The 14904-nt window shown below is 39.5% G+C and overlaps 1 protein-coding gene across 1 annotated transcript; it reads left to right on the forward strand.

Annotated features, from left to right (window-relative positions):
* The first annotated feature begins 2629 nt into the window (after positions 1–2629).
* On the forward strand, positions 2630–3715 carry LOC141569726 (E3 ubiquitin-protein ligase CBLL2-like). The gene is given in 3 exon segments (XM_074324083.1): positions 2630–2890; positions 2893–3052; positions 3249–3715. Coding segments are annotated over 3 exon segments (888 nt in total).
* The last annotated feature ends 11189 nt before the right edge of the window (positions 3716–14904 follow it).

The following is a 14904-nucleotide window of genomic DNA, read 5'->3' on the forward strand; positions in this document are numbered from 1 at the left end:
TGGTTTGCTCTTCATAATAGGGGCAGAACATCCATACTTTTGTAAGAACCACTTTGACTTCTTAAAAAACAGTTTGTTTTAGGCCAGCAAAATTTCAAATTATCTAAATTTAAATCAACATGTAATGGGAAGCCTGGTTTGAAAGAATGAAGCGTGTTGGCCTTAGAGTCTATGCAGGTTAAGTGTGTCTGGAGCCTCCCTGAGAAGGGCCCATGAGGACCTTATTTGCATGAGGGATGAAGTTGCTTCCTGAGAGTGAAGGAATCCAGAGAGGGCAGCACTGTGGAAATACCAAAAAGGTTCAAGAACTAGGGGAGGGTATCTGAGGTGAGTGGCATTTACGGTCAACTTTAAACCAACTGCCATGAGCTTGCACCGCCTGAGTTCTTCCCAGGAAGCAGTAATTAAGAGCAAGTAAAAACTAAAAGGGTGATTTCAGAAAAATCTCTTTAACACACCGAGAAATGTTAAGTCTGAAGTGCTTTGTAGCCAATGCAATAGAGTGAAAGAAAAAAGGGCAAGGAAGTCTGTTGATCTTGGACTTAGCAGTACCTCCAGTGAGTATTGTTTCTTTTCTGGGGCAGCAGTGACTTTGGGCATTGCTATGCACTGGCGTCTTTGGTGACTGTCTGGGCATTGTGTTTTCACCATTGGTGTAGCCCAGAAGCAACAGCCCAACAGTCACACCAGAGAATAGGAAACCAACATAATTTCCTGTCACCATGTAAAATAATAATTGGACTGGTGATAGTTTTCTGTTCCTATGTGAAATGATTCTGAGAATAAGCAAACTTAACTGTTCCTGGAAATACTTTTTTCCTGAAAGATAAAATTGTGAGCCAACTAAAAGAGTTTACTTAACAAGAATGTTTCCCATTAATCCTCACTTCAGTATTCTCACCTCCTTGTGCCTGCTGATCTATAGCTGTCATGTTATAAAATCTGCCCAATTCATCTTGCAAGACCTGCCCTAAAATTCCCCAGCCCACTCCCTGGTAGCCTGCCCTGCTATCCTTCTTCTGAGTCACTATTTAGACTCTGTTAAGATAGCGTTTTCCTATGCTGCAGTAAGTCTAAAAAACTTTTCTATGATTGATCAATTTTTTCCCCCTGGTGTTTTCTGGACAGAATTGACAGTTGATATAGCCAAAAGTGTGAATACCTGTATATTCAGGAGAGAACCCCCTGAAGTATAGAGGAGCCACAATTATGAGTGGGGGTGGAGTCAAGTGAATAGTATGGTTTGTTGCTATTTTTGTGGCCCAGTTTCTACTTGTAGGAAGCTAAGACCTGGGGAAATTCGGCCTGAATACCCATAATTATTCTTTAAGCAAGGACAGCAAATGTCTGGACCGGTGAAATTAACATGTACACTACTTTTTACACGATTCTTCCTTGATAAGATAAACACAGTGTTCCCTTCCTCCAGACAAAGACAATTTTAAATTCATTGTATCATGACAAGATCTTAAAAGTGTGTGTGCACATATGTGAGGTCTGCCAATTAAGTTCGTGAACTTGCTGCAACAGTGTTGCTAAACCTTTTCTGATATCAGAGGGATTATTCATTATGAATTTGTACCAACTGGACAAACACTTAACCAAGTTTACGATTTGGAAGTGCTGAAAAGGCTGCATGAAAAAGCTAGATGACCTGAACTTTTCGCCAACAATTCATGGCTCTTGCATCACAACAATGCACCAGCTCACACGGCACTGTCTGTGAGGGAGTTTTTAGCCAGTAAACAAATAACTGTTTGGAACACCCTCCCTACTCGCCTCATCTGGCCCCCAGTGACTTCTTTTTTTACCCAAAGATAAAGGACATACTGAAAGGTAGACATTTTGATGACATTCAGGACATCAAAGCTAATCCAATGACAGCTCTGATGGCCATTCCAGAAAAAGAGTTCCAAAAGTGCTTTGAAGGGTGGGCTAGGCACTGGCATTGGTGCATAGCTGCCCAAGGGGAGTACTTTGAAGGTGACCGTAGTGATAGTCAGCAATGAGGTATGTAGCACTTTTTCTAGGATGAGTTTGTGAACTTAATTGTCAGACCTTATATGTATTCCTGTGTGTGTGTGTATGTGTGTGCACGTGTGCACACATATGTGCACACACCTACATATATGCCATCAAGGGATTTAAGGCAGTTTACAAAAATGCAATGGGACAAAAATAAACAAGGCAGTATCAGAAGGCAGTGCTCTATGGGGCCTGCTAGGAGCTTACTCTTTTGGCAGGTGCTGTGCTCCCTTTCCCCATTCCCATCAGTCACTTTCTGGTTAAAGGCACGTGAAGATCACTTAGCAACTTCCACACTACTGAAGCTCTTGTCCAAACTCCGAGTATGCCTGGCTTGCTCACCAGAGTAGGGATAGGGCAGGAGAGGAGAAGGAAGCCCTTGGTAGTTAAAGCTACGCAGATTGTGGAGGGATGTGATCTCAACTCTGCCTCCTGGGCTTGATAAACGTATGCCAACATGGATCCCACAGACACTGATAATAGGTTACCAGGCGCTGAGGGTTATGGATCCTCGGGTGGCCTTGATGTTCAAAGCCGAATTCCTTTAAAGCTCATTTTCAAGCAAGTGAGCAAAGACAGATCTGTGTCTCAAACTGCAAAGACTATGAATGGGATGCCTGCTGGTGAAGAAGAATTTGAAGATAATGAAGAAAGGCAGTATGACTGTAAAAGAGGTGAACTGTTGAGAAAAAAAGAAAAAAAACCCCGAATGCCTTTGGGAAACTTTAAGATAAAGATCATAGGTGAAAAGGATGACTCACCAGTTAATTTCTGTGACAAATGTGATTTGCCTGTTAAAATCTATGGGCGAATGAGTCTGTGCAAGCATGCATTTTGCTATGAGGGTGCTAATTTATATGAAAAAAGGAAAACGGAGATCACATGTATCCAGGTTGTAGTACTCCTGTGCTGCAGACTGAGGAGCGCACACGAGGTTCTGTCTTCATGTGTAGCACTGTCCAGGGAGGCAAGAGAACATATTTGTCTCAAAGAAACTTACATGCCTATATCAACCACTATTATAAGAGCTGAAAAACTTGTTACCCATGTGCCATAAGTTCCTTACCAACAACTGAAATCCCTTAAATGCTGCTAGACGAGGACCACGTGAGCTATATTCTACCAGAGCAGCACACCCTGATGTCCCCACCTCCTTCCTGTGCAGCATGGGCCACACAAGCACTATAAATAGCCACATGAGGATGTCTGTGCTTCTTTAGCAGAATTGTCTCCGCTCTCATCTCCTGTAGTCCATCAGGAAACCATTAGTATTCCAACAAAAGAACATAGCAAATTAATGATCATCCTACTGGATGACTCAAACTTTGGTGCTAAACAACCATCACTTCCTTCTCACCATCATCTTGAATATCAAAGTCAGCCAGTAGCCTTGTACCCATATCGTGTTACGCCTCCAGAGTACCATGCACCACCCCCATCTCTTGCACCATCAGTGAACTGTCCAATGTCATATTCTCTCCAGGGTTCAGGTACTCCTCACATGGTTTGTAGTCAAGTGCCACCTCTACCCATGACTTGCGACCCATTACCAATAACTTCTTCCCCTGGGTATAGTATTGGCCAGATGCCACCTTATATTAATCTTCCTTCTTCAGGATCTCCTCTGTCTCAAAATGGTGGTCCACCTGAAAGTGAATCCCCTTTGAGCAATCAATCCTCTTTACCCTAGTTCACTAACGAACAATAAACTCTGAGCTCTCCATTTACACAACCAGATGATACAAATCCTGGTGTATGGCCTATATCAAAAGGACTTTTACCTCCTTCACCAATGCGAGGTCCACATTCCTCGACCCCACTTCCTGGACCACATCATTCAGATCAGACATGATACAGACCATAGTAGCAAGGATAATAGTATTTTGAACTGAAGAGCTGATGAAGACAAAAACCTTTAATATAGTCAACCTTTTAATTAAACTTGGACTGTTTTAGGAAGGAAAAGCACTTCTTACAGAGCTAGCTATAAAACACTCAGGATCTCGTCTCTTAAAATGGTTTTAATCCTTGACTTTAGGATTTATTTCAGGTTCTTTACTGTAGTGTGGATAAATAAGTCAGTTGAGCATAGCTGCATTTTAACAGCTTTATTCCCTTAGTGTGGTAAATCGACCCAGAGGTGGCCTTTTGTAATATGAGTTCCTGAAATAAATTTGCATTGTTCCACTTTCAAAATTATTGTTTTTGTTTAGATTTTTTTGTGGTGATATATTTTGTTAACTTGTGTAAAAGGATTAAGGTTCAATATGGTTGTCAAAATGCTATTTTTATGTGAATTTAAGTACAGTCACATACTGTTTCTTTAAAACCATGTTTTACCACTAATTTCCCAAAGTACAATAAAAAGCCTAGAAGTGAAAATCTAGAATATAGTGTAAAATAGACAGCTCAGTGCTAGAGAATTATTTCACATTTTAGGCACTGAAATTTTGGGGTATAATAAGTATATAGTGCATTTCACTTGGATGCTTTTTCATTTTTAGGCAGCCCCACAAGCACCAAAGTACATTGGAATTCTAGTACTGTGATAGCTTTATGTTTGTAATGTTAAAAGGCATTACTAAATCATTTGGAAGGATATGGCCAAAGTGACTCTGTAGGCTCCAAGTTGGTGGGGATGCTGTTACAGTTCTTATTAGTACTTTCCTTTTTTCAGAATGGTTGGAATCACATAATGTGCCATACTTAGTATTAGTCTTAAGTGACATTCTATTATAGCAGTGTTTAAATGGTGTCATTTAGATGAAGTGTGTGCTACTATGCTCTTTGTCTTAAACTAAATATTTAGGGCTGAATAGACTATTATAATTCCCCATTTCATGGTAGAGTTTGGTTCTTTTCTTATGGTTTCTTGCTTATTGGGTTTTAAATACAATTTAAGTGCCATGGAGAAATTTGAATAATGTATTAATGATTGACATTTTTGTAGTCACTAACTTGCATTTGTTTGGGTTTCATTATTGTGTGATAAGTGTTTTTCCTCTCACCTGAAATGAAAGGAACTGTTTATTCTTTCATATTTCTTTCATTGGTAAAGGATTCTAAACTTGGAACATTTTAGCATGAAGTTAACAGTGAAGACTAATAGATAACTTTGTATTGGAGGAAAGTAATGACTAAATGATATAAATTTCACTGCTTTAGAAGGAGCCTTTAGAATCAGCTTTTGCATTATAGGATCTTGTATTCCTGCTAAGATGACCACTTACACTTTATACAGAATTCATATGTATGAATTGACATTCTTAGGAGATTATATATAATTTGAGTAAACCTTGGTGAAGTTTTTCCTCCCCTAAATAGTATATAATATAAACATGAAATGTGTAGTATGTGGATAAATTTATTAGATAGTTTATAGTATATGGATTTAGAGCATATTTCTTTTTGGCAAAGGATGAACTACTAATTTATTATTTTATCCTATTGGGTACAGGCAAAACAAATTCTTGTTTTGGCTGATCAAATGCCAACACATCTCTGAGCTTAGAGCTGAAGTCAGAAATAATATAAATGGCCATTTTAACCTTGACCAGCCTGAAATAACTAATACACTTTTTTAAAAAGTAAGTGATTTTTCATACCTAGCAATTTGAGAGTCCAGTGTTAATGCAATATTTCTGGTGAGAAAGCCTTGTTAATAGAAGCGCAAAGTGTGAAATGATGGTAAATGCTTCTATCATATTATTGTAGGTACTTGGACCGGTACAAACTTGATTCTGTTTTTTGCTCAAGTTTAGGAGCTATTAAAATATTGCTGTTAAGATACATTATCATTCTTTATTTCCTGGACTAAGAAAATAGTCAAATTCACTTTAAGTCTTCTCAACTAAATATATGTTATGCAGCAAAGCAAATCAGGTGAATATGTTGTAATAGACAAAATATTTAAATGGTGTTAGGAGTAAACTCATCCAGTTATTGTTTGAATGGCTGTGGTAAGTAGAGAGTTAACAAAATTACTGTTATTTTTCCTTTAAGGAAAAAAAAAATGATGCAAACCCTGCCTTATATCAGGAAAGGCTTTGAAGCTATAAAGGACATAAGTCTAAATTAAATATATGTACAGTGCATTATATTACTCTGAAAACTGCTGAAGTGGCATTTTAATCCTTAAAAATTATAAAGTGGATGTATAAATACTAGAAAAGAGTATAAGAAACAAAAATAGACATCAGATAAAGGGATAGTCAAGGTAGAATAAATAGTAAAATCAAGGCCAAGTTAAAGGTGGAACCAAAACAATTTGAACCAGAAAGTCCTGCACCATTGCTAATGATGGATGAAATGTGGTTAAAGCAAAGAAGCAAGATAAAAAAAACATGCACATCTCATGGACAGTGTAAGTCTGATACTGAGCTAAGTTCTTTTGTGGGTGCTCATAAGATGGTCACGGTGTAATATAGGGTGGTGATACCTGATTTTGACAGCATGAGAGACTCAGCTAAAACCAGCGTTCTTTGCCTCCTTATTCCCACAAGCTTCTGATTCAGTAGGTTTGGGGGGATGGGTGGGGCTTAGTAATCTGCCCTTTCAGTAAGTATCCTAGGTGATTTGGAAGTAGCTGTCTGACAAATTTAGTCACTGGTCACTCAGTCTCCATTCTTGGTGGTCTACCATCCTTTCGGTATACAGCAATCAAGGTAATCATTTGAAAATGGAAATCGGCCTTCAAATGCTTTTGCATTGCACTTCATGTCCAGTTCCTTTTTCATGCCTATCTACGATTAGTTTACTGGTGAATTTTCCAAACTCATCACCTACCATTCCTTCCTCACTCTGTGTATTCTAGCCATACAGCTTTTTATTTGACCCTCAGACCACCAAGCTCATTCCTGCCTCTGCACTTGGTACTTGCTGTGTTTTCTGCCTGGACCGTCTTCCCACAGATCATGAAACGGCTGGCTCTCCCACTTCATGTCTCTGTTCAAATGCCTTTCTTGTTAACTCTGTGAAAAATAGCATCACCCCCACCATCCCTCTGTATCTCCTAATCCTATTTTATTTTTCTTCATGATACTAGTACTACCTGTCACGTAAATTATTGCTTTCTTAGTTTCCTCCACAAGAATGTCATTTTCAAGGAAGGTGGGTCTTTGTACTGGTCCGTCAACGAAAGACAATGAGTGATACTCATTTCTTGCTGTTTGCTTCTTTTTTTTACATTTTATTTTGCCCCGGGTGAAAAATTGGACCATCTCATGATTTTTCTCTATACAGTTAGATGATAGAAAGCCCTGTAGTTAGTAATTAAAATGTCCAGTCTGATGTGATGGTCAAACTTTGGAATTTATTTAAGGATGAGGCTTTTCCCCACTTTCCTAGCTATGGCTAGTGGAAAACTAGCAGTTGGGGGAGAATGTTGTGGTCAGCTTCTTGCATTACCCACATTTGCTTTTATTTCTTCTCCCCTATTTCAATAAGTGGAGGTCTTGACCCTCCAGAGTTGGAGTGCAAGGGATTGGGGCAGGAGAGGTGAGGAAAGTAGAAAAGGTCTTACTCGATTGATACCAGATGAAACTGGATTAGTGCTTTCTGGGCCTGACTACAAGTTTTAAGAATTGATTTTTTTCATGGGCGCTTTCATAGTTGACAAGAATTCCTTTATGCTCCAGATCTCTCCCTGTAGTTCCATTGATGAAGATGAATTCATTCATCTCTTTTCCAGTTAGTTCCTTATTTATTCTTCAGCCCTGAGAATCTGGTAATACCTACAGCTTTTCTCTACTGAGTTGTGCTCATCCCTCCAGGTGGTCCTCTGGGACAGGACCTAAGATGAACTCCACACTGGCTGCCTCTAGTGAGGGGCAATATCTGGCCCATGAGAAACACTTCCTTTTTCCTAATAAACTCTGACTGAGCTGGCCAATCCCAGTGTTACCAGCTACGTCTCTTCCTCAGCTGTTAGAGAAACTAGTCAGCCTGTATCCTGCAGCTTAGTATCCAGACAATTGTCTAGAGTGTCACTAATGCTCCAGAGAGCATATGTTGAGCCTCCTCAATGGTTTCATTAAAGTGGCCTTTTCCTGAGAGGTAAAGTAGGAGGCATCGTTCATCCCTTCTTCCAAGTGGGAGGTGGTAGTGCCAGCCTAGGTTCTGATTGGTCAGTGCCCATGCCATACTGTTTGTTAAATATTTTTATTGTTAACTCTGTATCCATCTATTCTTTATTTTCAAATGGCTCAGGAACCACAGATGGGAAGATGCAATCTGCTCGGATTGTGTCTACAAAAACAATGGATGGGGAAGAAGGGGGTAATTAAATGGATAATTCAGAAAAAAATGCCTCAGGTATTAGAATTTTCTTGGCAAAGTTTTATCTGAATCATTCTGAAAAGTGTCAGAATTTAGCACATCTCATAACAGTGCCAATAACATTATGCTGAATAAAGTAATACATTTTTTTCTTAGACAAAATAGGCAATAGATAGATTTCATTTCCAATAGGAGGCACTCACTTATATTTTAAGCATCTTTCAAAGTCAGACCTAGGTAAAAATGTGATGTAGATGGGACTGGGATGAGGTGGGGATACAGAACCCCTTTTCCTTTGCTGAATGAAACGTAGTATTTTTTTAGTCATGTGTCATCACACAATAGGAAAGAGAAGGACTGCTTCATTGACCATTGTTTGCTGTGTTTTAACTTTTTCCTACTGTTTCACTTGGATTTTCTGTTTGGTTTATGTATGTGGGAGACTGATTGCAAAACTTTCCTCAGTTCTTAACCCTTCCTATATATACGCACTTTCAGTGTGTCTTCAGAGTTCCTCTTATCAAAAGGTGGAGTCTATTTTCATGTCCCCTTGAATATAGGCTGGCCTTGTGATGTGCTTTGGCCAATAGAATGTGGTAGAAGTGTCGTTGTGTCAGTTCTGAGCCTAGAAGCTTTGTGTCTTTCCACTCCCAGAGCTTAGCCACCATGAGAATAAACGTGGCCTACCTTGCTGGAGGATGAGAAAATGCATTGAGGAGAGTTCATCTTTCCTATTTAAAGCCATCCTAGACCAGCCTAAAGTCAGCCAACCTCAAAATATGTGACAGTGCCTAGCCAAAATTAGCAGAGCTACTAACCCAACTCACACCTGACAGCAGACCCATGCAGGAGCTCATCTGAGACCCGAAGAACCACTCAGGTTCCCTGTCATTTTGTGAGCAATAATATAAATGCTTGTTGCTTTAAGTCATGGAGTTTTGGGATGCTTTCTTATACAGTGGTAGCTAACTCATACAAGCCATTTTTGCCCTCATTTCACCCCGATAGTCAAAGAATTACACACTGTCCAGTTTTACAATTAAAATTTATTCTAATATAAGGTATTTTTAAAAACATGAATTACAAACATCTGATGTTAAGACGCGGGAAAGTTCACCTTTGAAAGGGTTTAGTACACTAAATATTTTCTTCAGGTTTTGTCATCTGCACATATTCATTTCCCAGTTTCCTCATTAATATCCAAGTTATAAGGATGATTAACCTTCAATAACCTGCACAGACCTTCAACAAATTGTGGAGAATTTAGCTTAAGTAGACACTGCATATGCTGCTGGTGTTTCCTAGAGTCTTGGTGATCAAATTACTGAAGACTATATGCAAAGTCTTGTGCTTATCAGCATAAAACCTTATTCCAGATTTTCTCTTCTGAATTGCTGTCTTGGGAGGTCCTAAATTTGTGGGAGCCATTTGTGCAATAGCTGAGCTACAGTGGCCTGCTCTTACCTTGAATATTTAGCTCTATGCTTTATGACTGACAGATCTGTATTCAGGGAGCATATAGAGCCATAGTCGCTTATTCTTTATCTTTGCATCCAAGGAGGCTCAAGTTAGCATGGGCTGCCTTGGAGGAAAACCATCCTTTTAACCCCTCCTTTCTTGGCTCCCAACAATCTGAAATGGCTTTCTAAATCGATGTCCTAAAACTTGCCTTTACCTGTTTAGTCCAACCTTCCTCTGTCTGTTCTATTCTAATCACATATAAGCAAGCTATTAGCCCCCCAGCTCTGCATCAGCCCAGATGTCTGTCTCCAAGTCTGACATCACTTTGGATGCCTCTTGGCTGCATTTAAGACTGTGAGGAGGCAGTTGGGCAAATATCTGTTTTAGGGACAGATGTCTGCATAATCTTAGGTTTTCAGTTTAGAATATATACTTAAAAATGTAACTAAAATACTATTATTTTTTATTAGGGAAAATAGCTTTAAAATAATTGTGTTTTAGTTTAAAAAAGCAATACATGCCCATTATTGAATATTTATACAATATAGGAAAGGATAAGTAAAAATTAAAATTATCTGTATTTCTGTAGGTGATTTTTGGTATTACTTTTATATGCATTTATATGGCACTCTGTAAAAAAAGTTTCCAACTTTCCACCTTTTCTACAATCTCTATCTTTTATTAATAATTATTTAAATTAAATTTGTTAGAGGGTCGACTTTTAATTTTTATCTTTTAAAACCACATGACTTACTAGCATTTGAATATATAATGGCATTTGATATGTTTTCATTAGAGTTAAATATACATAAATTACTTATATTCTTAATGTAGTATCTATATGGTTGCTGAAAATTGAAAACATTAACTGTAATTTACCCCACACTTTGCCTAGGTTTCATTATAATCACCATACCTGGTTCTTTCTTTAGGGCACAGATAGAACATGTCCACAAGCCTGTGTATATTTACAGGGGAGAAGGAGCAAAGTAGTAGCCAACTCCAGAACAGATGCTTGGAGAAAGCACCTCACTCAGTCAGTATGATTACTATTAGGTGGATTCTATCACAAATGAGTAATTACTAAATCCCTTTCTGTTTTCTTTTTTCTTTCCTGATGCTGTTGACTTTGAAAGCGGCTAGCCACACATTAAGCCAGAGAGGAGTGGGGAGGGTGCACTGTTCTACAAAAAGTATCTGATGAAAATAAAACTACCTTCGTTATTTTAAAGTCTGTAAGTAAACATTTTTATTTGATTTGAACATTAAATTTCATTTTCTGCTTTGATATACTAGCAGCTCATAGCTGTTTACAAGTATCATCTGGTTGACTTGCCTTGGCTATAATCCAGGCCCCTGAACCCCAGTGAATCCATCACTGCATCATCACCTCCCACCCAGCAGACTCCTCTAGTGTTTCCTCTTTTGGTGAATGGTTCCTTGAGGCAACCAAATGTACAGGCCAGAACCCTGCTGGTCATTCTTTAGTCCTCCATACTCCTCCCTCACTCCCCATTCCAGGAGTGCCAAAAAAATGTATGCACATGACTTGTATTCATCTTTTGTTATCAGTATATATTGAGTATTACAATTTTAATGCAGTTTTCCTTTCTTAAAATGTGTATACGTTTTTGTGGCACCCTCTGTATTTCCTCGGTAACCAAGGTCTGTAGCTTCTACTTTACCATAGTATAGGCGCTCATTGCATCTCTGGGGGCTGCTGGAAGAGACGTTACTTTTCCTGCTTCTGGTCTCACAGCAGCCTCACTCATCCAACACAACCACCAAGTAAGCCCTCTGACGTGTCAGTCTGTTTATAGACACCGATGTACAGCCCTCGCATTTGGGATCACTTCAAATTCCTTTGCTTAGCACAGAAAGGCCCTCATCTCTGGCCTGTCTCCCTCTCTGGCCTCATTTCCCACCTTTCCAATGTTCTTTTTAAAAAAGCAGTTTCCCCCTTTGTGTCTTTCCATACAGGTTTCCCTCTGCCAAATATTCCTTTCCTGGTTTTCTCTCCCACTTTTCCTTCTCTTTTCTGTTTTTCAAAATACATTCTTCAAACCTCAGCAGATACATCACTTCTTTCTAAAACTTTTCTCCAACCACATGTATGATTTTGATGCCTCTGCACTGTGATTACTATATCATTTGTATAATTACATCATACCAGTTATTACACTGTGTTTTAATTATTTCTTTAAATGCCTTTCTGTACCACTAGACTAGTGGGTCTCAAAGTGTGGTCCCTTGACTAGCAGTTTCAGTTTGACTTGAGAATATGTTAGAAATGCAGATTCTCAGGCCTTCCCCAGATCAGGAACTCTGGGGGTGGAGCCCAGCAATTTGTGTTGGGGGCACATCATTTACTGTCTTATGACAAGGGAAGACTGGCTGGCCAGAGTGTCCAATGCTAATAAACATGGGAATTATTGGAAGAAGATGCACGAATACTGCATAAGTACTGTCCTCCATGCCAGCTTTTCTTAAAGAGACTGGCAACATCAAGGAAGTCCAAAATGCCCCAAAGCATTTCAACACTTGTATTAATTTGCTACTGTAACTAATTACAACAAATCCAGTGGTTTAAAACAACAATAAATTTATTACCTTACAGTTTTGGAGGTCAGAAGTCTAAAACGGGTCTCACTTGGCTAAAATCAAGGTCTTGCCATGGCTGAGCTCCTTCTGGAGGCCCTAGGGGAGAATCCGTTTCCTTAGTTTTTCTAGATCATGAGGGCTACCTGCGTTCCTTGGCTTGTGACCTCTTTTTCCATCTTCGTATAGAGCATATACAATATATTATCTATGTGGATTGAGGATTGCAAAACAAGTTGTTTGCTAAGAGGGGCAGGATTTGGCCGCACATGTGTGAGACTGATAAGAGTGAAGTAAAAGACATGTTTTTGTGTGAAACTGAGCATAGCAAATTTGAATGATAAACACGTTTACCAAAACCACTTCTGGTTATCACCTAAGAAGTAAACAAGTCCAAGGAAAAGAGGATAAAAGCAGAACTCCAGAGCAATGCCGTGAGTGGTCCAACTGGGCGCTGTGGCTAAGACCTTCTGCGAGGGGCAAGCCGCTGGGACTCTCCGAAGTTCTTCCTTGCAAGACCACCTCGCCTCAGACCTGTTGTGGGCCCAGTCACTTCTCCCAGACCAGGGACCTTTTCCATCCCAATTGACTCTGGGACTTGGTTTGTTATTAAATTCTATTCTATTCTGTATAACCTTCTGTGCTTACCAGAGCATTGGCCTCTGGAGGGACATTGGCTCCCAAATAAAGCTGCGTTACTCTGTCTGATCCTGTGTGCCGAGACTTTCTTCCCCACTCGCCTCGCGAGTACCACGCAGCGACGTAGGGCCCTAATGTCCCCTTGACTTTCTGGAAGAGACTGAAATGGGGTGACTGCCCTTACAGGCGCTCGCAACAATCTTCAAAGCCAGCAATGACTGGTTGAATCTTTCTCGTGATGGCATCTCTCTGGTTCTGACTTTCCTGCCTCCCCCTTCCCCATTTAAACACCTATGTCATTACATTGGGTCCACCTGGATAACCCAAGGTAGTCTCCTTACTTTAAGGTCCCCTGACTCACAACCTTAAGTCCATGTTGCTATGTAACACACCATACTCAGTTATGTTATTGAGATTAAAGACTTTGGGATTAGGACGTGGGCATTTTGGGGATGGAGGCAGTATTCTGCTTACCACAGCATTTATTCTTGGCTTCTGGAGATTTAAATAAAATCGATGTTGCCTTTTGCCTTAATGCATGGGCTCTTTGGAGAGATCTAGATGTCCCTGTTTTCATTGTCATTTATTGTGAAGAAAGTAGTTTGAAAATTTTGTGGTGATTTAGAACATTTTATTGAAAAAGAGGAACCCCCCCACCAAGATTTATAGTTCTGAATGTAAAATCTAAACTTCACTCAAGGTTACCCAAGAAAATATGTCTCAGATGGCAACTAGAGACCATGAGATCTATGAAAACAATTGTGTCCACATGTTAAAAATAAATCAGCTTAAATATTAAAAAAAAATAATAATGTGTTACCAAATAATATATCTTTGGAGATGGGGTGGGTGAATATTTTTAAAAAATTTTTCAAGAGCCTAGTTTTAGATTAAGCTTGCCAGGTCTTTCATTATTGGTGTCCCTTTTCATCTATAGTAAAGGCCAGAGGTGCGCTTTAAAAAGGCCCTTATGGCTACTAATTTGTGCTTTCTAATCCCCTCCCCTTCACCCTTATCCCCACCCCCCTCCAATCTAGCAACTCTCAGGTTTTTCTCTATATCTCTGAGACTATTTCTGTTTAGTTTGCTTTTTTATTCAGTTCTTTAGATTCCACATATAAGTGAGAGCGTATGGTATTTGTCTTTCTCCGTCTGACTTATTTCACTTAGCATAAGTTCTCCAGGTCCATCCATATTATTGCAAATGGTAAGATTTCATTCTTCTTTATGGCTGCATAATACTCCATTGTATAAATGTACCACAGTTTCTTAATCCAATTGTCTACTGATGGGCATTTCCGTTGTTTCCATGTGATGTGAAAGACAGTTTGGGGAATGTAATCAATAATGTAAAGATTTTGTAGGGTGTCAGATGGGCACTTGTCTTATTAGGGAGACCATTCCATAGACTGTGTAGATGCCTGACTACTGCACTGTAAACCTGGAGCTGAAGCTGAATAATATTGCTTGTCAACTATAACTAAATATATATGGTCACAGGATATGGAGGACACATAGGGAATAGAGTCAGTGGAACTGTAACAGCTATATACGATGTCAGAGGGGTAGTAGGTTGGGGGAGGGGGTTATCACTTTGTGAGGGGTGTAAATGTCTAACTATTACATTGTTTTGTACACCTGCAACTAATAAAAAAAGTCCCTTATGTTTAAGAGCCCAAGGTGATTGCTCACATCTGCCTCTCATCTGTCTTCTGAACCCCATCTTCTGAACCCTAACCCTAACCCTAACCCTAACCCTAACCCTAACCCTAACCCTAACCCTAACCCTAACTGTGGTCATTAGATGCATCGTTACCGTACTGGCTTTCCCCTCTCCATGTGTCTTGGGTGTTGCGGCTCTGTTGAATTCTCAGTGTTCTTCAGTCTACCTTCACCCATGAAGAG

This window comes from Rhinolophus sinicus, chromosome X (assembly GCF_036562045.2).
Source record: "Rhinolophus sinicus isolate RSC01 chromosome X, ASM3656204v1, whole genome shotgun sequence".
NCBI classification, from domain to species: Eukaryota; Metazoa; Chordata; class Mammalia; order Chiroptera; family Rhinolophidae; genus Rhinolophus; species Rhinolophus sinicus.